Here is a 25,524-nt window from a genome sequence, read left to right as displayed (position 1 = left end):
CACCCTGAGAAACAGCCCTGGAGTTGTCTGTTTTTGGCTACACTGGGGCATTTGTCGCTCGGATTCTGTCTCTGGCTCCCAGGACGGGCTTGGGGGGAGCCTGAAGGAATTTGTTGACCGGACGCCACTGCCAGTCCGGGGCCAGGCAAGAAGGGCACCAGCACACAGGCCCCGCTCCCAGAAGTGGCCTCCAGGGTGCTCACCGCTCTCGGCTGTGTCTACACTGAGGGCCCTCTGAGGGCCATGGCAGAAGGGAGGTTCAGCCCCGTGACTCATCCCAGGCGCTGCGTGAGGGGGTCCCTCTGGGAGGGGGCAATGGTGGCTCAGGGTGTGAGTCTCCAAGTCCACACGGCTCCTTGGTGGCTGACGTGGCCATCAGAGATGCGTGCCGCACACGCAGTCCTCACCTTCCTCCCCAGCGGGGGCGGACCCTCTTGGGCCTAGCTGTGGGCGCTCTCGGTCCTCACCATAACCTGGTGTGGGGGGGTCCTGGTGGTGCCCAGTGTCAGGAGTGACCACTGTGGAGGAGGTGGAACTGGGGGCCAGCCGTGCTGTCCGGCTCCAGACACTGCCCCTGGGAAGTCTGTGGGACCACTGCGTTCTTGTCCCTGCCTGCGGTCTGCAGCTGGCCTGTCCCCTTCAACCCCACGGCGAGGTATTCAGAGGGTGAGGCCCGGTCTGAGCACGGTGCTCTGGGGAGTGACCGGGGCAGGAGAGTCATCAGGGCAAGTAGGGCTCCCGGCATTGAACACCGGTGGCTTAATGAGAAGCGGGAGAGGGGCCAGGACGCGCAGGTGTGTGCACATACACACACACATCCAAGCCGGGAGGCCATCAGTACCTGCAGGTCCTTGACCTTGAACTTCTAGCCTCAGGTGTCTGCACGTGGTTCTCCCATCACTTCCAGCCTCGCGTGGCCCCGGGAGTCTCCTCCCTTCCTTCTGTGAGGCCCCTTCCCCCACGCTTCCACTGAGTCAGGCCCAGCTCCTCGCGACGCTTCCATCAGGCAGATGCACCTTACAGGTCCACAGCGCTCCGGGCGGTGGGACGGGGGCCTTGGTTGTTGGGGCCCTGTGCTGGCCCGGCTCCTTCACCGCGGGCAGGGTGTGTCCCCGGCCTCTCCTCCAGCGCCTCCCGTGCCTGGGAAATGTGGGCAGCACCCCAGGATTCCAGGAGGCCAGGCCAGGGATGGGCTCTGCTTACTAAACCCACTTCTTTCGACCAACAGTTGCAGGGTCCTTGCAGGGCCTACGCCAAGTTTCTAGTCTGGTCTTGCTTCTTCTTCTTCTTCTTCTTTTTTTTTTTTTTTAAAGATTCTATTTATTTATTTCAAAGGCAGAGTTAGAGAGTGAGAGAGAAAGAGAGAGGGCTTCTATCTGCTGGTTCACTCTCCAATTGGCTGCAATGGCTGCAGCTGCAAGCCAGGAGCCAGGAGCTTCTTCCGGGTCTCCCACGTGGGTGCAGGGGCCCAAGGACTTGGGCCATCTTCCACTGCTACCCCAGGCCATAGCAGAGAGCTGGATTGGAAGAGGAGCAGCCGGGACCCCAACAGGTGCCCATATGGGATGCTGGCATTGCAGGTGGTGGCTTTACCCGCTATGCCACAGAGCCGGTCCCCTGCTTTTCAAAAAAAGAGCAATGCCCTGGCCTGTGCCTCCCTCTTTATTCAACCCGAAGTCTGGTTCCCAGGAGCTCTGCCCCCGCCCACGCTCGGCCCCACTGCCCGCCTGGCTCATCTCCTCTGCCTGGCAGCCGCAGAGACAGGAACCGGCGGCTCCACTCCCCACACCGCCACCCACCACACCGCCAGGAACCGAGCACTGTCAGGACGGACTGCGTCACAGCGTTCCCCTTCGATGGCTGCGCAGGAAAAGCATTTGGATTGCTTTTTAAAAATAAAACGAGGAAACTGCAAAGCCGCCACGAAGGCCGTGAAGTAACTCACAGATAGATGTTTTCTATAAAAACACACCTGAGCCAGCACGGAGCGCACGGAGCGGCAGCCCCTGTTCACAGCACCCCCACCCCGCCCCGCCCCCTCCAGGTCTCCTCTGGCTGCGGGCGTGTGGTTTGTGGCTTAGGCCCCGGGGGCACTGGGCACTCGCGTACGGCCACTCTGGGAGCACCACTGGCTCACGGGCACAGCTGGCTCCCTCACCGCCCCTGGGACACACGCGGTGCGCATTCGAGACTGGAGATGCACTAAAGAATGAATGAATGAGTAGGCGTGGGGCATGACGGGAGCATCACTCCCGCTTCTTCACTTTAGAAAACGAGAGTCCGCCTCAGCGCCAACTCATCGGGGGCTACTTCCCTACAGTGCAAGTCTTTCAGAGCAGGAGGTCTTGGTGCTTCCGCACCTCGAGAGAACAGGCACGGGGGGGGGGCACGCAGAGGTGTCCATAACAACCCTGCCCCCAGCACGTCTCGGCTGAGCCCCGACTTCGCAGTCCCCCGCCCCCCCCCAGAATGACAGCGTCCGGCAGAGAACTAGAATCAGGCCCCTGTGAACATCTTGGCTTCCATTTTATTTCCTCTGCCTGTTAATCGCAATAGACGCGGGTTTTCAGCTGTACCCGTCGACGGGAAACCCCGTCTGGAGACGCCGGGGTCCCCGGCAGCCGCGCACCAGAGGTGTCTCGGTTCCCCGCGCTTCTCTCTGCTGGAGGTCGCGTGTGATCTCACCGGGGGGGGGGGGGGGTTTGGGTTTTCTGCCACGGCTGGGAGGGAGATTTAAATGTACAGAAAGGGAAGCTTTGTTTCAACAGGGTCAAAATCTCACGGCCACAGGGGTCTGTGCATCCTCTGGGTTCCTGGGGACTCGCCGTCTCCTGTGTGCCTTTGGAGGGGGCACCGCGTAGGCAAGGCCAGCCCCCAACCCGCCTCTCTCCTGCCGCCATTCCCAGCAGCCCCGGGGAGCAGGCTGGGCCAGTGCAGCCGCACATGGACTCCTGGCACCGCCCAGGACGTCTCAGGCCCTGAGGGAGGGGGCTCAGACTCCACTGGCGCTGTCCTGCCCGTCACGGCAGCTCCAGGGGGGCAGGCTCTGCTCACACGTCATCTCACAGCAGGTCTGGCTTCTCCCGGGGTGACGTGAGGTAGGAGGACCTGTCGTGCACGGACCCTCGCCAACCTGCTCTAACTCGGAAGTAATGAACTTGCAGGTGGAACCCGAAGACCACAGCAGAGGATAAACGGGAGCTACGGCCGATTCAGCTGAAAGACGGCCTGGCACCTTTGGAAAAACAGCAGTACAATGTTTACGACAGAACGTGAGCAATCCGGGTGAGGTACCTCGCTGTGTGGCTCCCAGGCCCCTTTGGGCAAACTGGGACAGGCCCACAGTTAGCGACGGCGGCCGGTTTGGGAGGCGTCTCTGGAGCGGCGGCAGGCGACGAAGGCGCGGGGATCTCCAACTCGCGCGGAACCGCTGTCTTTGCGGGTATCAGAAGCCCAGGTCTGGGTGCAGCCGGTCCGTTGCAAACAACAGCTCAGGGACGCTAAGCGGCTTCAGGAGCCGTGTGGACAGCACGATCACCTGACAACAGGGGACAGACAGACCGTGGGCGTTAGGGAGGCCCACCCCAGGTTATCAGACGTGAGACAAACACCAGACCTCTGGCGGGAGGCTGAGGGTGGCACCCAGCACGCTGGGAGAAGGGACCACGGCCTACGGGGCAGTGGGACTGTGGCTACCGGCCCTTATCCAGGAGGGCAGGAGCAATGGCAGGGACTGAGGCCGGGAGCCCCGGGGAGGCCACGCCCAGCCACCGCGCTGCTGACCGGCATTTGGTGGCACTGTTGCTTTGTGACACGGGGATCTGACCCCATCCACATGTGGCTCTCGCCGTGTCCAAATCCTTCTCACGTGGACAGAGTGGTATTAGGTCGGAGCCCACGCCGAGGGCCTCACCCAACTAGACTGCCTCCCAAGACAGGCTGCCGTTGCTGGCACTGGCGGGTTAGCCCTGGCAATGAGCAGGATGGTGACAGCCGATGCTCGCTAGCTCTCACGGCGAGCCGGCGTGCTGAGGGGCATCGCGTCCAGTCCTTGTCACGCCCCCAGACCGCAGGCCCATTCGCTGTTCCTAGTCTGCACGTGATGACGTAAGACAGGAGAGACAGGCTCAGGAACCTCTTCAGGCACAGACGGGCGAGGCTGAGTCAGGGACAGCGCTTCTGTCCCCAGGAGCTTGGGTGCCACTGTTTGCTAATCCAGCCCACGGAGACCATTAAGATCCCAGCTCCTGGCTTTGGCCCAGCCCAGTCCCAGCTGCTGCGGGCAACGGAGGAGTGAAGTAGCAGATGGCGGCTCTCTCTGTTTCTTTGTTTGCCTCTCAACTAATAAATAAACAAATGCATAAGGAAATCCAATTGCCAAACAAAAGCCCCACAAGCGCTGAGGCTGGATGGGGAGGGAGCAGGCAGAAGAGCGGCGGGACAGAACCCCGAAAGCGAGGCAGCAGGAGGCCCCCCAGGGGTGCACAGGGGCGGCCCCAGCGGCCCCCAGGAGGGCAGGGTCTGAGTTCCAGGGAGGCAGGCAGGGGCCCAAGAAGCTGCAGCGCCAGGAGCCTAGGGCCTGGCATGGGGTGAGCAGGTGTGGCCAGGGGGAGAGCGCGTGGGGAGGACAGGGCCGTGGTCCTCATCTGCCCACGTGACGGTCGCCTGGAAGAAGAATGAGCCTCGCTCACATCTAAAGAAGTGGGTACTGAGGGGCTGGTGCTGTGGCATAGTGGGTAAAGCCACTGCTGCAGTGCCGGCATCCCATATGGGCGCCGGTTCGAGTCCCGGCTGCTCCTCTTCTGATCTAGCTCCCTGCTAAGGCTTGAGAAAGCAGCGGAAGACAGTCCAAGTGCTTGGGTCCCTGCACCCTCGTGGGAGACCCAGAAAAAGCTCCAGGCTCCTGGCTTCGGATCGGCCCAGTGGATAGAAGACCTCTCTGTCTGTATCTCTCTCAAATAAATAAATCAATCTTAAAAAAAAAAAAAAAAAAAAAAAAGAAGTGGACGCCGAGGGAGCAGGTTTGGGCTTTTTCAGCTGGAGAGTGCAGGGTACCAGGGGGCTGCTGGGGGAGGGGCAGCTCCTTGGGCAGAGAGGGAAAAGCGAGGTGGGCTGGGGTAGTGGCTCGGGGCCAAGTCTTTGGTGGCCCTGCACCTGTGCCGTTCGGTGCTCACGGCACCGGTCTCCCGCAGCCAGGCCTGGTTCCACGGCTCTCCTAGAAGCAGGCAGCTGGGGTCTGCACTTTGGTGCCTGGCTGGGCTGCTGTGTGTGTCTAAGGAGTTCAAGCAGCCAGGAAAGCCACCCCCTGTGAACCCTGTGAGCTCAAGGACACGGACAAACCTGCTCTCCCGGCCCCCGCGACTCCTCCTGGGGCCTGCCGAGGCTCCGGGCGGGGGGTGGGGGGCACACGTGTGTGGGTGAGTGGCAGGCAGCCAGGGCCACGCCCTCCGCTGCCTGCAGCTGAGTGGGCATAGGCAGGGACACAGCCGAGCCGCTGGGGTTCTGCTCTCTGTTGCCAGGCGCAGGCCACGGGGCTTTGAAAACACCTGCACGTTATCTGCCCCGAGAGTGGGGTCAGCACACCCGCCCGCTGTTACATCGCACCACCGTCTGCAGAGCTAAGAGTCCGGTTCACGCCGGCAGGAGCAGCAGCAAGAATGTGCTCTTTGGTTTAAAAAAGAGAAACCAAACAAGCCTTTAGCTTGGAAAGGTGACCCCTCACTGAGCAGATCCTTAACACCGCTGACGGGGAGGGGCTCGATGAGGCCACGGTGTCAGCCCGTGAGAAATTGCCCAGCTGTGTCCACAGCAGGTGACCAGGGCAGCAGGGGTCACTCCCCTGCTCAAGAACCCGCTGCAGCTCCCCAGGTGCCCGGGCCCCATCCCGCCGGTGGGCGCCTGGAGAGCACCAGGTGGCCTGGCCACTGCAGCAACACACCCGCTGCTACCAAGTCACCTAAAAGCCACGGGGTCACGGAGCTCCTGCCGTGGGCTCAGCCTGGGGAGGCCCAGCCTGTCCCTGCGGGAACTCACCCTCGGCTTGGGGGGACGAGGCCAGCAAACGGGGAGCCGTCAGCAAGCGGGCCTAGCACGGGTGTCGGATGCCAGCAGGGAAGTGGGGCGGATCTGGAGCAATGGGTGGGATTTCATGGAAGGCGAGAGAGCAGGGGCGGCCCTGTGGCCGGCAGCGAGGACGGGCGCCTCAGCGGACGGACCTGGGGGTCCCGGGCAAGAGGTCTGGGCTGGAATTCCGCCACCCTCTGGCCTTGGCCTCTGCACAGGTGGACCGGGCAGGCCGTGCAGCCGCCGCACGCACTTCTGTGCTGCCTGCAAACTACAAAGCTGCTTGCTCTTTCAGGGCCGGCTCACAGCTGCGCCCCCGTGCTGGGAAGACAATTCCAAGGCAGGTCCCGCCAGGGGGACCAGGCTGGGAAGGGGCCCCGGGTCCCTGAGCTTCGGCCTGACCACTCCAAGGCATGGGACTCCCACTCCTTAGGGCCCCGCGGCCCACAGCAGTAGCCCGCTCCCCGGTGCCTTTTCCTGTGGGCTCTGCCGCAGGCAAACCACCGGCTCCCAGGTCCCGCTCTCGGCCCGGGCTGGGGAACCGCTAAGGCAAGGGTTTTCCATCCTCCAGCACCACGGGCTCTGCTCCCAGCCAGCCTGGGGCTTCCAGAGGCAGGGTGCCCCGCCTAAAGGCTCTCCCAGGGGGCCCCCGCTGCCTCCAGCCCAGAGCCGCAAACCATCCTACAGGGCAGGCAGGGAGTCCTGACAGCTCAGAGCAGCTGGTAAAGGCTGTAGCCTCGGTTCCTGGGGGACGAGCCTGGCAGGGTGCTACGGAGCCCGTTCGCAGCCTCGGAGCGAAGGCTCACAGCCCCGCTGCCTGTTCGTCTCTCCCCTGATCTCTGGCGGGTCAAAGGCAGTGGCAGGCAGGACGGAACTCAGGCCTGAGAAGCCAGCAGCAGCGACCCCAGGGCCAGCTTCCTGCCTGGGGGATGGGAGGGGGCCTGGCGGGTGGCACAGGGGAGCAGTCGGGACCTGGACAACGGCCCGCTCCAACCCCCGCCGCTGCCCTCTCCCCAGGGTCACCTGTCAGGGACCAGAGGCCTGGAGAGCTGCAGGTCCCTTGGGTACTTAGTGCTGACTGGACAGCACAGAGTGTGCACCGGGCAGGAGAAAGGACCCCGCCCAATCCACTTTGCCAGCAATGACTTCTACTCAGGGCTCCTCTGCTTAGCGCCAGCGAATTCGGCCTGTCAGGATGGACACCGACAATCCAGTCCCCTCTCACGGTGGGCAAGGGGTCTCCAGGGGTGCCAGGCTGGGCCTGAGAGCCAGGAACAGGGAGAAGGTGACCGGACAGCCGCGGGTGGAGGGGGCGCAGGCTGGGAGAGGAGCGCTGGGGCCCTGGGCGAAGGGCCTTGGCCCACCCTCCCCACAGCCGCCCCTGGCCTCTGGATTCCTGCACACATCGTCACGAGCTCAGTACCTGGCTCCCGGGCTTCAGTGATGCCACGAGGTCTTTGACCATTTTGGCTTCGGAGACTGTGACCCCGCCCACCACGAAGAGGATCAGCAGGGGATGGTCACTGGGATGGGGCCGGCTCACCTGCAAAACCAAACACGCCAGCATCAGAAAGATGGCATAGGTGTGGCCGCGGCAGCCCGTGACATGGCACCGGGGGGCCCCAGGGAGCCTCCCGCCCAATGCAGGTGACCCCGACAGGGGCCATCGTTAGCAATCCACTCTCCCTCCACCCCACCCCGCACTGTTGCAGACGATCATGCCACGCTCACGTGCCAGATTCGCTTTTTTTTCCGCTTGCGTTTCCTTGGAGATACGCATCGAAACATGCATCTGTCACAAGCATGCAGACTCATTTTCCCAAAGAGCACAAACCCGAGCCACCAGCCGCAGGTCAGGGGACAGGAAACCGGCCCTGTGGAGCCCTCTCCCTGTTTCAAGGTCGCCACCATCTTGCTGTCTAGCAGGCATTGGCAGGGGCACACCAGTGGGCTCTGGTCTCCGCCCTGCCATCACACTGAGGTCGAGTCACGTGGCACCTCGGGCGTCCTCCGTCCCACCTTTGCAAAGTGCCCCCCACGTGTCCCCGGACGTGGCGAGTCGGGGCCTCTGCTGACCCCTTCTGCCAAGCACCTCGAGCTCCTGCGCCCCGCCTGGCTCCCGCCCTCCTCAGCCCTGGCCTTGCAGAGGGGCCTGCTGCCCTGGGCAGCTCCCGGAGGGCGCGGGCAGGGCAGACTTCTCTTGCTGTTCTCCATGCCGATCTCAGTGCCGGGCAGGAGGCAGCTTTTCAGGAAGTGGGGTGAGAACAAGACAGAATGGAGTGAGGCAGGTCCCGGGTCGACAGGAAACCAGCCTTCCCCTCGCAGGGGCGTCTGGGAGACTCTGTCGGCTTCACGCGACTCTCCTGGCTGAGGGATGGCCCCAGAAGCCGGCCAGCCCTGCACGCCACTGCTGCTTCTCACCGAGAGCTGGGACAGGACCGCAACCGGCTCCCCATGGTGCATGGCGCAGTGCGCTCCCAAAGACACACGTTTCCCGAAGGAGTCTGCAGCCCAACTACACTCCCAGCCTTGGAGGGCCGGGCTGGCCGATGGAAAGGCGGGAGAGAGACAAACACACAGCAGCAACCAGCGCCAGGCCCGTGGCTGAGGGCAGCGGGGCCCCAGGAATGCCTTCTGGGGTCGGCTCTGTGGCCCCGAGGGCGTGTGAAGTCGCGAGTGCAACACCCAGTCTTTTCTGTGGGAAATCCAGGTTCCTTCCTGCGTGGCTGAGCCCACCTTAGGCAGGCCCGGGTGACGGGCACTGCAGACGACTCGCATCAGGGCTGTCACAGACAGCGAGTCGGGGCCTCGCTCTCCCGGTCTCCCAGGGCTTTGCTGAGAACATTCACTGCATTAGTGTCTCCTCCGTCCCATCCCAGCTTGGCAGAGGTGCGGGACCCTCTCCGTGGGCGTGGGCGTGGGCTCCCATGAGAGTGCCCGGAGGCCCTGGTGGAATCTGTCACCTGGATTTGGAGGGAAGGGTCCCTGCTGCTCCCACGGGCACCAGGACGGGCACTTCCCTGCCACTGATCGCTTCCAGTCGACGGCTGTGCTTCTGATCCATTCACGCTGTCGACCGATAACTTGCAGCGCAGTTCCTGGGGGCCAGGGACTCAGCAGTGGACGGAGCAGGCGGGGAGGACCACAGGAAGTCACTGCTGCTGTAAGCCATGTGTGGGAACTCCTGCTGGGGCGGGGAGGGGGCCAGCGTCCAGTGCTCGGAATCTATCAGCAGGTAGGGGCAGCCTCGCCTCACAGGGACAGACATGGAGGCTCGGGGCTGACGCGGCTGTCCGAAGTCCCTGGGCTGCAGAGCTGTAGGCCGGCGCTGGAGCCCGGGTCTCTCGGCAGAGCCTGGCCGGGGCCACCTGACGGTCTGCACGCTGCCATCAGGAAATGAACTCTTGCAACATCTGCACCAGCGCCCGTCTCTGAAAACTGTGAGCGCTCGGTTCTCTGCGAGCAGCAGCCGAGCGCCGCCGGCTCCTCCGGGGGCGCGCCCACCCCGTCACACCGCCCGGTCACACGGCGGGGGTGCCCGGCTGCCAGGACGCCCTGCCATGCACCTGTGTCCTGCTGTGATGCCCCGCCCACCACTCGCTCCATGGCTGCCCTGGACCATGGACGCCGACCCCTCCACAGCTCAATGGCCCGCACACGCCACACAGGCCCTGTGTGGGTGTGGTCACGGGTCCCTCAGCTCAACCAGCCTCAACGGCAAGTTCCTTCTTGTCCATCCAGACAAGCGTGGACGCCCTGCACCCCCGACCAAGTGATGACCTCCTCTCATTACTGCCTCGCCTGCTCTCTGTGTGCCCGGGGACCGCCCCCCTGCCCTCGCTGCCTCCGCCCTCCCCACCTTCCCTGCCACCCTGATGGCCGCCTGGCCCCTGTTCCCCTCACCCTGCTCCAACTCCTCCCGGTCTGGTGAGTCCAGCCCCTCCTCCCTGGCCCCTCCCTGCGGCCCTCCATCCCGCTCCCTGGCAAGCCGTGGGCACCGTTCACCACCACGCAAATGACAGACCGCCAAAGCCAGGCTCTGTTTCTGTTTGACCCTCTGCACCAAAGCCCCTCCCACCAGAACCGCGGGGCGGACTTAATGAATGCCAGACACAGAGTGAACCCCACCTGGCAGCACCAAGGGAAACAGCAACAGTGGCTATAAATAGCGCTGCAGGCGACATCCAGGCCTCGCTGATTGCATCGGCAGAGGTGCATGCTGGGACGCTTTCCTCTGATCAGACCCTGTCCTGAAACAGCACAGCCCCAGGGTCCCGTTTCATGTGTGAACGAGCAGCCGCACTCCGTGACCTCCGCGGTGTGTGCACCTCTCCCCGTGCAGGGGTCTCACACGAAACCCGTCATTTCCACCAAAAGCTTCCCCCAGCCCTGCCGCAGAGCCCGCGGTAGGCGGTGGTGCACCCCAAAGACAGCAGTCTCCCCTGTGCACGTGGCAGCCCCTGGCCGTGGTGAACCGGTCCGGACACGGGGCTCTGAACCAGGCTGGGCCGACCACGGACCCATCACTGGCGCCAGGTGAGGCTCAGCCAAAGCTGAGTTCGAGAGGAACGGCGACTCGGCCAGTTGCTCGGCTGCTACTCCCGGTCCCCGCACGTCCCACGGGGTGGCCTGTGAGCCGGCGCCGAGGCCCCGAGGGTGCTGCGTGGAGAGGGCCTTGGCCCGGGCCCCTGGAGCAGGAACGGATCCTGGCAGCTGCTGCAGAACACAACACGTGTTCCTTCCTTGCTGGCTGCCCTCTGAGCTGGGCCACCCAGGAACCCCAGCTCTGCAGGGCCGAACGGAGGGAGACACGGCGGCTCGTGCTGGCCCAGGGACTGCTTCAACTCCTGCCGGGGCAAAGGCCGCAGGGGGAGAGAGGGGCTTCCGATCAGAGGGAGGCGCAGAAGCCACGCGGGAGTGGACTACAAGTCCACGAGGGTTGTTTTGGTCTCGCTCCAGGAGTGAGGCCAGGCTGTGAGTGGGAGAAGAGTGTGCCCAAGGGAGACTGGGGCCCCGCCCAGCTGGGAAGGCTCTGTAGCGAGCAGACGCCGTGCGCCGTGGGCTACACCTCCCCCTGCAGTGCCAGCATCGGCTAAGAGCTCTGGTTCCAGTCCCAGCTGCTTCCACCCATCCCATCCAGCTCCCTGCTAATGCGCCTGCGAAAGCAGTGGAAGATGCCCAAGTGTTTGGGCCCCCGCACCCACACGGGAGAGCTGGATGAAGCTCCTAGCTCCTGGCTGCGGCCTGGCCAGCGCCGATCACTATAGCCATTTGGGAAGTGAACCAGTGGATGCAAGATATCTCCCTCCCTCTCTGTCACTCTGCCTTTCAAATAAATTATATACCTCTCTCTCTAGTTATTTATTTAAAGGAAGTAGCCACCACAAAGGGCCGCTCGGGACAGGGAGCCGCTGGACAGCTCTCGGCTCACTTTCCCTGGGCCCAGGAGCCCCTGAACACGCCCAGGAAGCTGGTCCTCTCTGCTTTATTAGGCTAGGAAGCAGGCTGGAAGGGAGTTGCCACGGAGGCGGGCGGTGCCCGGGGCCGGCAGGAAGCAGCGCCGCGTGTCCGTGCCAGCCCCTCTAGGCTGGGGCAAGAGTCGGCCTGTCTGGCGGCTGTTCCCTGGCTTCTGCCGTGGGCCCGTTTTCCTGGAATATGCATTTACTGAACTGGGAAAGGTCAGGTCTCTTACAGAGATTAATTCACAATTTCAAAGACGCTTTGAAGCTGGCAAAACATTCTGTTGCTTCCAAGAGCCGCTGTGGCCGAAACCCGGCATCGCGGCGAGTTTGCTCCCTGATCTTGTTTGGATCCTTTTGAATGCAGACTTGGCAGAGGGTTAAAAATAGATCTCATCTGCGGATGTTTTCCTCCTTTGATCCCCACAGGAAGGGCCGGCAAGACCCAGACACTAGCCAGAGACATCCCAGCATTTAGCTCCGAGGCGTCTGCTGGGCCCACGGCGCTCATTTTCATATGGGCCCTGGGGTGATGCTGGTCACTGGGCCCAGCACTGTTGCTTGTGGTCCCGCGTGGTAAGTTCTGGACTTGAGAGCAAAGGGCCAGGGAGTGGTACACGGACGGGCTCCCATCACATGAGACCACGGGCCGCGCGCAGGGGTCTTCAATGGCACTGTCCTAGCAGGCCGTGTGCCCACCACCAGGCCGGCACAGCTGACCAGTGAGGTCAGCGAGCCCGGAGCCGAGGGTGGACGAGGCCGGGAGCGCAGGCTGCTTGTGACCAAGGACAGCTGGACAGCTCTTGAGCTCAGAAGGCCCGAAACACCCAATGTCGCCTACGTGGCCTGGCGGGGCCGGTGGGCTGTCGGCGTGCTCACCCCCAGCAGGGCGTGCCCCCTTCGCGCTCACCGTACCTTCATGAACATGCTGAACCCGGTTTTCAGGAGGTCCGTGAGGCCCGATGACACGTGCTCGATGTCCGCAGGGTCCGGCCTCTCGGGATGGAAGATTTCCTCCAGCACCTGCTTCAGCAGCGGCCTGTAGGACGCCTGAAAGGCACACGCGCACGCGGTGAGTGACGGGGCCCGGGGAGCGCGGGAGCCACAGCAAGCTTAGGCTGACACGGGGCACGGCTGGCATCGTGTGCGTACGGGGAGGCGGCCTCTGATGGACACCCTCCCGCAGGCACCACGTCCGCCCTTCATATCCCCTGCAGACGCCAACGCGCCTACCAGACCTACCGCACCAACTTCTCAATCTTTACTTAAAGATTCACTTACTTTTGTTTTTCCATGCAAATTGTTGAACTCTTTACATAGAACAGAGCAGGTCTTCTGTGTATGAAGTTAATCGGAAATGGATCTTAGTGGGGAATGGGACTGGGAACGGGAGGAGGAGAAGGAGGGGTGGGAGGGTGAGTGTGGTGGGAAGAATCACCGTATTCCTAAAGTTGTACTTAGGAAATGCATGGAGTTTGTATTCCTTAAATAAAGGGTTTCCTTAGGGGGGATAAATGAACAAAACAAAACAAAATGAAAAGATTTATTTATTTATTTGAAAGAGCCTGAGAGAGAGAGAGAGAGAAATCTCTTCCACCCACTGGCTGACAGCTGACGACGGGCATGGCGGGCACTGCGGCAGGGCTGCCTGGCGCACCTGAGGACGGGGCCCGCCCCTCCCGCTGATTGGCTGCTCCTGCAGTCGGGCGCTCACCACTCCAGGAGACGCTGCCTCTGAACTTCTTGTTTTTTTTTTTTTTATTTTTTTTATTTTTTAAAGATTTATTTTATTTGAAAGAGTTACAGAGAGAGGTAGAGGCAGAGAGAGAGGTCTTTCATCCGCTGGTTCACTCCCCAGATGGCCACAACGGCTGCAGCTGGGCCGATCTGAAGCCAGGAGCCAGGAGCTTCTTCCGGGTCTCCCATGCAGGTGCAGGGGCCCAAGGACTCGGGCCATCTTCTACTGCTTTCCCAGGCCACAGCAGAGCGCTGGATCAGAAGAGGAGCAGCCAGGACTTGAACCAGAGCCCATACGGGATGCCGGCACTTCAGACCAAGGCTTTAACCCGCTGTGCCACAGCGCTGGCCCCCGCCTCTGAACTTCTACGTCATGGGATCCCCCTGGGTTGGAACAACTGCGCACAAAACAGCCTGACATTCCCCTGGGCTTGAAGGGCACAGGCTGGGAGACCGCCTCAAGCCCAGGGCACTTCCCAGGTCGCGTTTCCATCAGAGCTTTGGTGCCCTTCCTGCCAGCGGCCACTTCCGGTGGCGGTGCCCTGCCCCAGTGCTGCTGGGGTCCGAGTGGCACAAACGGCACGGGCAGTACCTTCCCAGAGGTGAACCCCAGACTGCCATGGGATTCTCCATTCAGCCAGGTGCTCCCCGGTGCCCAGAGAGGGCCAGGGAGACGGAGATGAGGGGGACACAGGTGTCATTCCTCTGGGACCCCCGAGACATCTCTCCCACATCAGACAGGGTCAGCAGGAGAGGGGGAGGTTTGGGGAAAGGGGAAGAATTTCAAAGTCTGACGACCTGGGGCAGGCATTTGTCACGATGCTTAAGATACGACACCTGCATCCCTCACTGGGATGCCTGGGTTCAGTCTTGGCTGCGTTCTGATTCCAGCTTCCTCCTAACACACACCCTGGGAGGCAGCAAATGCCGGCTCCAGTGTTTGGGTCCTGCCGCCCCCATGAGAGACTGGATGGAGATGTCGCAGGTGTCTGCGGAGAGAACCAGCGGAGGGGGGATCTCTCCAGTGAAACAACAGTAAATAAATAAAAGTTAAAAAGAAAAACTGCTAAATTGTTCTTTGCTGGTCGTTTATGCTTCGCTCGTCATCACCTCTGGTGTGGGCTGGCAGCAAAGGGCCAGGGAGTGGTACACGGACATTCGGTGACCCAAGGCCCCTGCCCACCTCAGCCCCACCATTCCCCGGAGGAGAGTGGCAGCTCCTGAGGCTGGCCTGGCTGTCACCGCCCCCGGGAGTTCACTGGCCAGATCAAGCCACAAACCCACATTCACCAGTGAGAACACCTAAGAATGCAGCCTGGGTGTGTGGTGGTGGGGGTGGGGGGAAGTGCCGCCCCGGCTCCACGTGGTGAGGCCCCAGCAGACAAGCCGTGAGGTTCGCACCGAGGCGGTAATGAAGGATTTCCCTACCAGCCTGTCTTTCCCCCTTTCTCCTCTGCAAAGGAATCTGACCTCTGGTTAACTTTCCAGCTCTGTTTCCCGGGAAACCCGATAAGGGAAGAATGTCAACCATGGCTGGCCCCGCTGCTGCTGCCCCGTGGAGAGTGGAGAGCCGTGAATATCTGACGGAGGCCAGAGCGCAGTGACTGTGCACAGTACCCGGAGGAACGCTGCAGGCAGGAGACACCGGGACTCCTGCACCTGCCCAGTGTCCTCTCGTCCTCGCGCTCCTGAGCTGGGACCTCGAGGCCCGCACCCAACAGCTCCTGCACAGCTGTGGAGGCAGGACGCTCTCGGGGCCCACTCCGCGGCTCCCCTGACGGCAGTGCCCAGTCTGTGCTGGGCAGACTGCTATCAAGTGGGGGCTGCTCTGTAGCCCCCAGCACCTGGTGGGACACTCAGTCACCTTGCCTCCAGAGGTCCCTGGAAATGCATTACAGTTTTAAATCCCAGGGGAGGCCGGCGCCGCGGCTCACTAGGCTAATCCTCCGCCTAGCGGCGCCGGCACACCGGGTTCTAGTCCCGGTCGGGGCGCCGGATTCTGTCCCGGTTGCCCCTCTTCCAGGCCAGCCCTCTGCTGTGGCCAGGGAGTGCAGTGGAGGATGGCCCAGGTGCTTGGGCCCTGCACCCCATGGGAGACCAGGAAAAGCACCTGGCTCCTGGCTCCTGCCATCGGATCAGCGCGGTGCGCCGGCCGCAGTGCGCCGGCCACGGCAGCCATTGGAGGGTGAACCAACGGCAAAGGAAGACCTTTCTCTCTGTCTCTCTCTCTCTCTCTCACTGTCCACTCTGCCTGTCAAAAAAAAAAAAAAAAAAAAAAAATCCCAGGGGACAGCAGTGACCGTACAGCTCCCAGCAGTGTTCCGATGTGTGTGTCTACACCGGGGTGCTGGTGTCATAACTCCCGATGGCCGCCTTTACGGAGGAAGGGGCCAGCTACCGAGGTCATCATGCAGGCTTGTGTGCCGGCCTCCGGAGGCTGAGGTCTGGAAGAGCCCGTGCAGATCCCCCCACGGCTGGGCCAAGTGAAAGCGTGGAGGTTTCTCACACTTGTCTCGTACCAGAGAGCTTCTCTCTCCCCATCGTCTTCAGATGGCTCCATCTCTTCCAGGCTGCCGAACACACCAGATTTCAGCAAGATCTGGGCAGTAAAGTGCTTGTGGCTGTCGCCGGCCGCTCGGCGTGTGGCCCCGGCTCGGGCTTTCTGGCATGATGCAGTCCGAGACGGCTTTAAGGAACGAGTCTCCCTTCCCAGCACCTGGAGCTGGCCTGGGACGTCAGCTTCCGAGAAACCCTGAGCTGCACCACAGCCCGGCCCCGGGGGCCTCTGACCTTGTCCTTGCTGGCCGTGCTGTGGTTGCCAGCTCGGTGCTGCCGCTGCAGACGCCCCTCTCTGCAGCCCGCCCATCAGGGAAGCCGGGCTCAGGGAGCGCATCCACCCAACACCGTGCAGGAAGCACCTGCCCCGACCAACCCGGCTGCGACCCGCCACCCCTTGCTGATGGCGACTCTTCTTTTCTGTCCTCCTGTGATGGGCTTTTCTGTCCTTCCAACATCTGAAAGGGAACGGTTTTGCAGAGGAGAAAACCGTTCCTCCGCCAGGCTGTTACTTTTACAACACTGAGCGCGGCCCCGCCCACTCCGGCAGGCGGGAAGTGGACTGCGGGGCCCAGCCACGTGTCCCTGTCCCCCGCCCTCGCTGGTTCTCTCCCAGGCCGCCGGCAGGTCTGGGGTTGGGGAGAGAGAAGCAGCACTGGGGACAGAAGAGCTGCGGGTTGCTGCAGACGGCTCGGAGCGCCACATTTCACTGGGCACAAGATGGATCGCGCCTCCCTGGGCAGTGTTTGTTCCCCGCACCAGAGACGAGACAGGCGGCCCACATCTGTGCGACCCATGCCGGGCCGGATCAGGTGAGAGCCGCCTCCCACGCTGCTTGCTGCAGACAACAGCGGCCTGGCAACCTCCCCACCCCACGCCACGGCCTCCTGCAGTGGGGACTTGCAGGACGGCTACACCTGGGGCTTCTGTGCACAGAGTGGACCAGCAGTCTCCTAGCACACCCGGCAGCCAGTAGGGTGCTCCACACAGCGGGCCAGAGGGCAGCCGCTAAGACCCGACAGAGCCACACCGACAAGCTCAGGTGCCGCGGCCGTGGCCTTCAAATCAGGAGCAGCAGGGGTGGCCTCTGGGTCCCCACTGCCCTGACACCCCCAGAGGAGCAGGGTTTTGTCCTGGGACTCAGCCCTGCAGGTCCAGCCCCCAGCCCAGGCCTTGGCTCTCCAGAGCACTGATGGGTACTCAGCTCTGAGTGTCCGTGAAGCCAGCAGGGTGGCGACTGCTGTCTGCACCTGGCTCCGACCGACCCATCTTCTGAAATGAGGAATGGGTAGAGAGGAAGTAAGAGGCTCGTCTGGGGCTGGCAGAGGACACGGGGCAGCCCCGGCGGCACCAGGAGGGAGGCTGGGCTGCAGGGCCGACAGCCAGGACACAGCCCAGGCCAGGCCTGGGGCAGGAACCCCAGGGGCTGGCTGGAAGCACAGGTACCTGCTGGAGCCACTGGAGTCCAGAATGGGAGGAAAGGCCGAGGGAACCCCCCGGGCAGGACCCACCTTCTCAGCATCCCCAGCCTGGACACGGGCACGCCCCTCCCCCAGCCCCTGCCCTGCCCTAAGCCCTCGGGTGCGTGCTAGTGACGCAGGGATGCACCTGTGGCCCAGCACCACCACAGCACTGCTGCAGAGAACAAGGCACGGCCTGAGCCTGGGCTGCTGTCTGCAATTTAACAATTCCTTAAGTTTGAAAAATATTGAAGAGCCCAATGTGGGAAAACATTTACCCAGAATCCCATCAGAAGGGTTTGTTTTATTTACGAAACCAGAAAGCAAGAACCAATCTTCCTCCTGACTCCCCCACCACTCAAATCCCGCCACGGGGCCATCACTATCTGCTTTTTCTAAATTTCCATGTATGTGTTAAATACACATACCTGCCCATTTTTAATTTTATTACACTTTTTCAAAAATAGAATGATGAGGGGCTGGTGTGTGGTGCAGTGGGTTAAGGGGCTGTCTGTGACACTGGCATCCCATATGGACACCAGTTCAAGTCCCGGCTGCTCCACTTCCGATCCAGCTCTCTGCCAGGCCCTGGGAAAGCAGTAGAAGATGGCCCAAGTGCTTGGGTGTCTGCACCCACGTGGGAGACCTGGAAGAAGCTCCTGGCTCCTGGCTTTGGCCTGGCCCAGCCCTGTGGCCATTTGGGGAGAGAGCCATTGGATGGAAGTTCTGTATCTTTCTCCCCCTCCGCCTCACTCTCTGTAACTCTTTCAATAAATAAATCTTAAAAAAAAAAAAAAAAAAACCAGAACAATGCTCTACAGAATGATCACCAACCTCATCGGCACATGCCTCTGCTTTGCTGAGGCCCTGGGAGCACTCCCTGGGAGGGGGACTGGGGCAGCCCCCATCCAGCCCCCCCCCAAGATGGGGGTCCTTCATCTCCCCCTGCGTCAGTGTTGCTATTTACTTAATCCCTCAACACACATACACACGACCCCACTCCCCACCCCCCACATTTAGGATTCTGGGGCGTGTGTTCATATTATCAGGGGCATGTTCATCTCCCAAGGACTTCACCGTGGGACAGGGAGAAACGAGGGTGGCGGTGGCGAGAAAACACAGCCCTGGCCGCCCCCACTGCAGCGTGCACGGGGGCCATGAAGCTGGCCACACCCACCACACGATGATCACAAAATGGCAGAGACCACGTCTGCTTTTCGTGGTTTGGTCACTTCCTGGTTTGCCATCTCTTTGCCAACCACAGCCGCCCGTTGCTCGCTGGCATCCTGTGGCATGGATCTCCTGACACCTCCCCAGGGCTGCCGGCTCCCTCAGAGCCAGTCCATGCTATGGTATTTAAGGTGGCTGATTTTTTTTTTTTTAATATAAAAAGGCACACAGCTAACTACGGGGTGACTTCTCTGTGTTCTGGTGGTAGCACTCAGCTCCCTGGGAGGAGGGATGCCAGCCTCCACGGTCCGTGTCATGATGGAGACAGCATTGGCTGACAGGGCCAAGCAATGCTTCCAGGCCCTCCATGAGAACCAGTGTGCAGTGGGGAGGGGTCTGTGTGGGCCACCCGAGTGCCTTCCTGGGTCTGACAGCAACGCCCGTCCCACCTGCTGGCTGGGGGAGTGGAAGGAGTCGCTGGATGCAGCTGTGCCCTTCGTAGACCAGCTGTGATTTGAAGGCACGGAAGAAGGAGAACCCAGCCCGGCCCGGCGGCTCCAGCTGACACAGCCATGCCGTGGTCCCCAGCACAGCACTGCTAGCTCTCCCCAGAGCCCTAACACGTGCACCCCACTTCACTAGGACCCTTGGAGGGGAAGAACCCTGCGGCCACAGAAATGGCCTCGTTCCTGGGAAGCCCCGGAGCTGGAGTTCCCTTGCGCCCGGTGCGGCACAATCCACACTTGCGCGTCAGCCTTTACCGGACTCCATGGAACCCAGAACTCTGAACTGAAAGGGAACGTGGAGTCCATCCGGCTCCAACCTCTCCTTCTGGGGACGTTAACACCGAAACTTCTCGCGCGCGGCCACCGTCTCTGGACCCTGAGCCAACCGCGGACCCAACGATCCATAGACGGCGCGGGCGTGCACTTGCCTGGTGGCCGTGGCTTCCAGGGGCGTGCACGGACTTGAACTGCTTCATGAGACGCCGTGCCCCGGCCAGATCCCGGAGTGAAGAAAAGAGCTCATCCACGGCCAACTTGGACTTGTGGGGAGTCAGGTTCATGGAACAGTCACAGCCTGAAACGATCCAGAGAGATTTTGGGGGTGAGCAAATCTTAAGAAGTTCTCATCGACGGATCAGTTAGGATGCTGTTAACCCTGTTTTCCCTGGCTGCTCAGACGGGGCTGTTTGAAGCCTCCATGAGCAACGCGACACTCAGAGTCTCTCCGCTCTGGGCAGGCGTGGAGCTCAGAACCGCCTGGGCTTGCAGCCACGGGTGCTCGGCTTCCGCAGCCCTGGGAAGCTGGGAGAATGCAGAAGGAAGCACCGGAGAAGGCTACAAACAGCCCCCTGGCCTGGGTGCAGCCGGGCAGCTGGAGCGAGCTGGCCGGGGCTGTGCTAACCGAGTGTGGGGTACCGCTCAGACAAAAGGACTGCTCTTGACGGTCATCCTTTCTCTCTGGAACTTACAACGGGGCTTAGCCTCTGTGTTGTAGAAGGGGAATGATCGCGGATAAGGTGGATGGGAGGGAGGGAGAGGTTGCAAGTCGGTGCTCTCAACTCCATCAGATTCCCTAGGCTTCCATCCTCTCCTCACCCTGATGTCAGAGGAGCTGGTGATGAGGGGACGAGGGGCAGGTGAAGCAGCCCTCCCTCTTCTGCTCATCCAGCCCCAGTGGGGCCTGCAGGCTTGGGGTACCGTTCCCAAGCACCCAGTCCGTCTGCACCATCCTGGCCTTCCCTGGTTGCAGGAGCACACACAGCTGCACAGGCACCGCACTGGATGCACAGGGACTCAACACTCCCGGGAACGACCCCACTCTTTCACCCCTCGGGGGCCGGTTTTGAGCTGTGGGCTCTGTAGCCTTCCCGAGGGGCCGGGCATCCCTGAGCCCTGCTGCCTGCAACATGGGCTCGTGTCCTGTTGAGCTGTCCCCCCTTCCCTGCTGCCTGACTGCACGCTGAGGGTGTCTGTCCAAAGACAGCACACCGGAGCCCCCCCAGAGAGCCTGGCCTGGATGCAGACCCTGGGGGTCTGACACCAAGATACAAGTCGCACACTCCAGTTCACCCACCGAAGGTGCACCATGCAGCAGCCTCGCACAGCCGTCACCACCACAGTCAATTTTAGCATCGCTTCAGGCCGACAGAAACCACACACTGGACAGCAGCCACCAGGGACGTCCCTGCTGCCCGCAGGCACCGACTCGTGGGCTCCCTGCGCCTGGTCCGTGTCCCCAGGGGCTGAGCTACTGTAGGGCACGTGGTCTCTCACGATCGGCTTCCTTCACTGACGGGGGTGGCTTCAGGGCTCGTCCAGGCTGCAGCATGGATCGGCACTTCCCTTCTTTTCACCGCTCCCCAACATTCCACAGGGTCCCCCATCAGCCCGTAGACACTGGGGCTGCTTCGCCGTTTGCTCAGTGGGAATACTGCTGGTTCTACAAGTGGACACACGCTCTGCCTTCTCTTCGGTACACCCCTGGGTCCTAAGCACCTCTGTTTAGCTTTTAAGGGTCGGTCCGCCAAGCTGTTTTGCAAAGACCATGCTATTTGACATTACCAGGGGCAGAGGTTGGGGGCTCCAGGCCCCCCACACCCTCCCCAGGCTTACGACTCCCTATGGCCTTGATCACAGCTGTGCGGGTGGGTGTGAAGGGAGCTTGTGGAGTTTGATGATCAGAGGAACTGTTTAGGGAGCAGAGGGAGATCCAGGCCAGCGTAAGCTATAATGAAAAGTGTCGGAGGCATACAGAAACACGGATGAACCGGCTGCATCAGACACACAGAGGCTGTGTGAGGGGCCGAGCCTGCCCTCGGAATTACTGTGCGACGCTGTGCGTGCTAATGAAAGGGTGTCGGTTCCCCGTCGCCTGGTTTCCAGAACTGTCGGACTCCCTGCCATAAACAAGTCCGCTGTGGCCAAGCCCGGTGAGAGAAAGCCTTCCTATGGCCAAGAGAGCCTGTGTGGTGGGGTCGCTGGACCGGGGTGGGGGTGGGAGGAAGTTGATGGAGCGGGTCCAGGGAGCCCACGTGCAGGCAGACACGGGGGGGGGGGGGGGAGAACAGGCGCAGCTCTCTGGGGAGCACGCTCATCACTTCCTTCTGACCCGGATTCAGAACCCAGGATGCACAGGTGCAGATCACGCCACCACGCTTGCCCTTGGCACTGCCGCGCTGGCTGAGATGCAGCGGCTGGCACCACAGGCAGCACTGGACCCAGAGAAACTGTGGAGGCTGCAGGCAGGCTGTCGCTCACCACGCGGCTTCATTCCGTAAGCCCTCAGGCTGAGCCAGGTATGGTGTTAGACACCGTCACCATTCTACCTGAGAGCTGTGCACTGTGTCTTACTCTTTCAAACATAAAAGGGCACGAAAACAAGGAGGAAGCAAACAACCAATGCTAATACCACGCTCCTCCAAAAGACAATCCAGCCAATAGGGTAATACTTTTCATTTAAAGTAATTCATCTCTAAAGAGCAGAGTGATCTAATTTTCCACACAGTCTATTTTGATTATTTGGAAGGTGAAGAGTAGGATATTCATTCATTAGGTTCAATGGAATAGAATAATCACACAGATTACATGTTCTGAAAATTCTAGCAGGTACAGAAATTGCGCATTATATACTGACATTAATTAAGCAAAAGCCATAGAACTGTGAAGATTTAGGACGAGATAAGAATGGGTCATTTGACAGAAATAGTCACATGGTACTGGCAAACATTCACGTGCTACCGTCAAAGACACAGCTGGAAGCAAAAGAAAAAGTCCAAAATGCACAAATAAGGTAAAACCTTCGTGAAAAATTGTCGGCTGTGTCCACTGTTCAAGCCACCTGTGCCAGGACAACTTCGCCCAAACCATCAGCCCTGTCCACCCGGCCTGCTCTCCTCAGAGCCGGTGCTCTCCCACGTGTGTGCCGCTGGGGCACCAGGCCGAGGGGGCTCATCTCCACCCGTCTAGGTGGTCTCCATAATTATATCAGTCTTCCCCAGGATGGCTTGTGTGCACGTGCCCAAGTCCCACTGTAGGGATGGGGCTGTAGGACAGGGCTGTAGGGATGGGGGCTGTAGGACGGGGCTGTAGGACAGGGCTGTAGGGATGGGGCTGTAGGACAGGGCTGTAGGGACGGGGCTGTAGGACGGGGCTGTAGGACGGGCTGTAGGGACGGGCTGTAGGATGGGGCTGTAGGACGGGGCTGTAGGACGGGCTGTAGGGATGGGCTGTAGGACGGGGCTGTAGGGATGGGGCTGTAGGGATGGGGCTGTAGGACGGGGCTGTAGGGACGGGCTGTAGGGATGGGGCTGTAGGGACGGGGCTGTAGGGACGGGGCAGTAGGGACAGGGCTGTAGGGACGGGGCTGTAGGGACAGGGCTGTAGGGATGGGGCTGTAGGATGGAGCTGTAGGGACGGGGCTGTAGGGATGGGGCTGTAGGGATGGGGCCGTAGGGATGGGGCTGTAGGGACAGGGCTGTAGGGATGAGGCCATAGGGTCAGGGCTATAGGGACTGGGCTGCAGGGCGGGGCTGCTCAGGGAAGACGGTGAGCAGGGAGCGTCTCCTCCCTCTCCCTCAGTTTGCAGGCTTCCCCTTTTGCACAGCTGTCAGGACTGCACTGGAGAGCGCTCACCCACAGCCAGACTCCTCCACCCCAACTCCCTCCTGGCTCCAGCCGACCAGCAAGGGCCCCGACCCTGTGTCTGGGCCCACCCCAGGGAAGTTAGAGTCCCCATTAAGACCGAGGGACGCACTCCCCCCCAATCCGGCCATCCCGCCTGGGTCCCCTCCCCACTTCTGTCTGGCAGGACCGCTCAGCGCTGCTGTTGCTTTCGCCTACTTTGCTTTGTTCTGTCGCTCGCCTCATGCAGGACTCGCACTGCCACTCCGACTCTGTCCTTATTTCTATTCTGAAATGAGTCTGGACCGGGGCGCGCGTGCCTGCCGCTACACTATGATGAAAGTTACACACACCGGTTAGAAATACACACATCGCCGTCCTTGGAGAGCCAGGGCTCACAGGGCCCCTCGGATTGCAAACCCACGTCCGTCCACTGCCTCCTGTCACTCAAATCCTCCCCAAGTTCACACTGCACTTGCCAGATAGGAGGGAATGTGGGCGTGAAGGCTAATGCATGGGATGAACTGTTTTCTGGACTCACTGTGTGCTCACGCTGTGCTGGGAGCTGCTCTGAGATGTCTGTAGTCACCTGCCGACTTGCCACCCCAGAAACCCCAGGCGGTGGGCACCCTGAGCACTCCCACCCTGCAGGAGAGCTCGGTAGCTCAGCGCCCTTGCTGTTCAATGGCAAGGCCAAGGGCATCACCCTGGGGCCCGCTGGCCACCGTGTTCTGCCATCCTTCCTATGTGCCAAGACCGCAGGCACAAACAACTAACAAGGCCCTTAATCCACATCACGACGGAAGGCAGGCTTTTAACATGCAGGCAGTGGCAAGCGCCTTTGCCCACACCAGGGGAGAGGTGTCCCAGGCCTGAGCCCCTGCCTGTGAGGCGCGGAATTCCTTTACCTCCACCCAGTCCCCAGCTGCCCGTCCCATTAGGCTAGCGCACAGGACGGCAGCCCTGTGCAGGGGACCCTAAGCGTTCAGCCCCAGCCAGTTCCCCCTCACGCCACTCAGTTAAATACACGATGTCTGTGAACTTCAGCTGCTTCTTGTCCTTGCAAAGGTGTCCCTTCCCCAAGGGCACCCGTGTTCTGTGAAAACAGGGGTGACTCATGCCCCCCATTTCTTTCTCTGGAGGGCTTGGGGATTCTTGGATGGGGGTCCAGTTACTCGCTGGAGCAGCAGAACAGAGTTCTGGTGCCCGTCACCTCTCCCCACTCCCTGAAGTCCCCGTGCTTCTGCGGAGGCACGGCTGTGTCTCCCTGGCTCTGGCCACTGCCGGGACCCACGCCCGCAGCCACAGCAGCTGTGGAGGCTGAACAGGGCTGTGCTGCCGACTGCACAGGTGTGCAGCTCTCTCGTGCCTGGGGCGTCTGCCTGCAGGCTTTCGTCCTCAGCTCCTCAGAAAACAAAGCACCTAAGGCCTAGAGCACACACACGCAGGTGCACGCATGACTGACGCAGGTCACGCATGAAGCAGGACACTTGTGTGGCGGGATACGGCGGGGCGCAGGAGGGCACGGCTCCACCGGGATTTCAGCCGTCTCTGGCCACCGCCAATGTTCTCTTGGTTCTAGAGGCTTCCCCAGGCCCCTCCCCTCTGTCTGGGAAAAGCCAGGGCAGAGCACGCAGTCCAAGCCTGGCCACGAGGCTGGTCTCACCCCGCCAACCCTGGTCTCCTCACCCTTCTCTCGGCCTCGGGTTTGAGACCGTCGGGCCCCTGTGCAGCCTCAGCCTGCCGCCAGCAGTGACAAACCAGCAGGTGGGCGGGCGGCAGGGAGTCCGCGGCACTGGCGGCTCCTGGGCAGCCAGAGAAAAGGCTGGCTCCAGGCTGGGGCACGGCTGCAGGGGGCAGGGCCCCGAGGTCACAACCTCCTCCTCCATCCATCACTCTGACAACACCGCTCCTCCCGCCTCAAACCACGGACTTACAACAGAGTCTTCTCAGGCTCTCAGTCCTTGTTTGGCAAAGGAATACAGAGCTGACAAAATAAAACCAAACCAGATAAAGCTCAGCAAGCGGTAGCACACTGGAGGTGTGTGGGCAATGCAACCATAGCTGTAACACGTATGCACACCACCCCTACCTGTGACGCAGCGGCACGATGTCACACACACATATGCACACCATCCATACCTGCAACATGCATGCACGCCACCCTACCTGTGACACAGCGGCACGGATATCACACACACACACAGGTGCACACCATCCATACCTGTAGCACAGTGACACGGATGTCTCACACACACACACATGCATACCATCCATACCTGTAACACAGTGACACGGATGTCTCTCTCTCTCTCACACACATGTGCACACCACCCGTACCTGTAACACAGTGACACGGATGTCTCTCACACACACACATGTGCACACCATCCATACCTGTGACACAGTGACACGGATGTCTCTCTCTCTCTCACACACACACAGGTGCACACC

At 61.2% G+C, this 25,524-nt stretch overlaps 1 protein-coding gene and 1 long non-coding RNA gene across 2 annotated transcripts in view; one reads left to right on the top strand and one right to left on the bottom strand.

Annotated features, from left to right (window-relative positions):
• Window positions 1-2,507: 2,507 nt before the first annotated feature.
• Window positions 2,508-25,524, bottom strand: part of SCFD2 (sec1 family domain containing 2) — a 343,673-nt gene continuing 320,656 nt past the window's right edge. Inside the window, exons 6-9 of the mRNA XM_002721791.5 lie at window positions 19,380-19,525; window positions 12,438-12,572; window positions 7,487-7,606; window positions 2,508-3,538 (exon numbers count right to left, since the gene is read on the bottom strand). Coding sequence (XP_002721837.3) covers window positions 3,446-3,538; window positions 7,487-7,606; window positions 12,438-12,572; window positions 19,380-19,525 — 494 coding nt within the window. The 3' untranslated portion in view covers window positions 2,508-3,445. The remainder of the gene's footprint in view (window positions 3,539-7,486; window positions 7,607-12,437; window positions 12,573-19,379; window positions 19,526-25,524) is intronic.
• On the top strand, window positions 12,509-14,879 carry LOC138843567 (uncharacterized). Its single transcript, XR_011378476.1, has 3 exons — window positions 12,509-12,594; window positions 13,498-14,294; window positions 14,748-14,879. It is a non-coding gene; the product is annotated as an uncharacterized lncRNA (long non-coding RNA).

Source organism: Oryctolagus cuniculus, chromosome 8 (assembly GCF_964237555.1).
Source record: "Oryctolagus cuniculus chromosome 8, mOryCun1.1, whole genome shotgun sequence".
Taxonomy (NCBI): Eukaryota; Metazoa; Chordata; class Mammalia; order Lagomorpha; family Leporidae; genus Oryctolagus; species Oryctolagus cuniculus.
The sequence above is the reverse complement of the archived record's forward strand: the minus strand, read 5'-3'. Positions and strand labels throughout refer to the sequence as shown.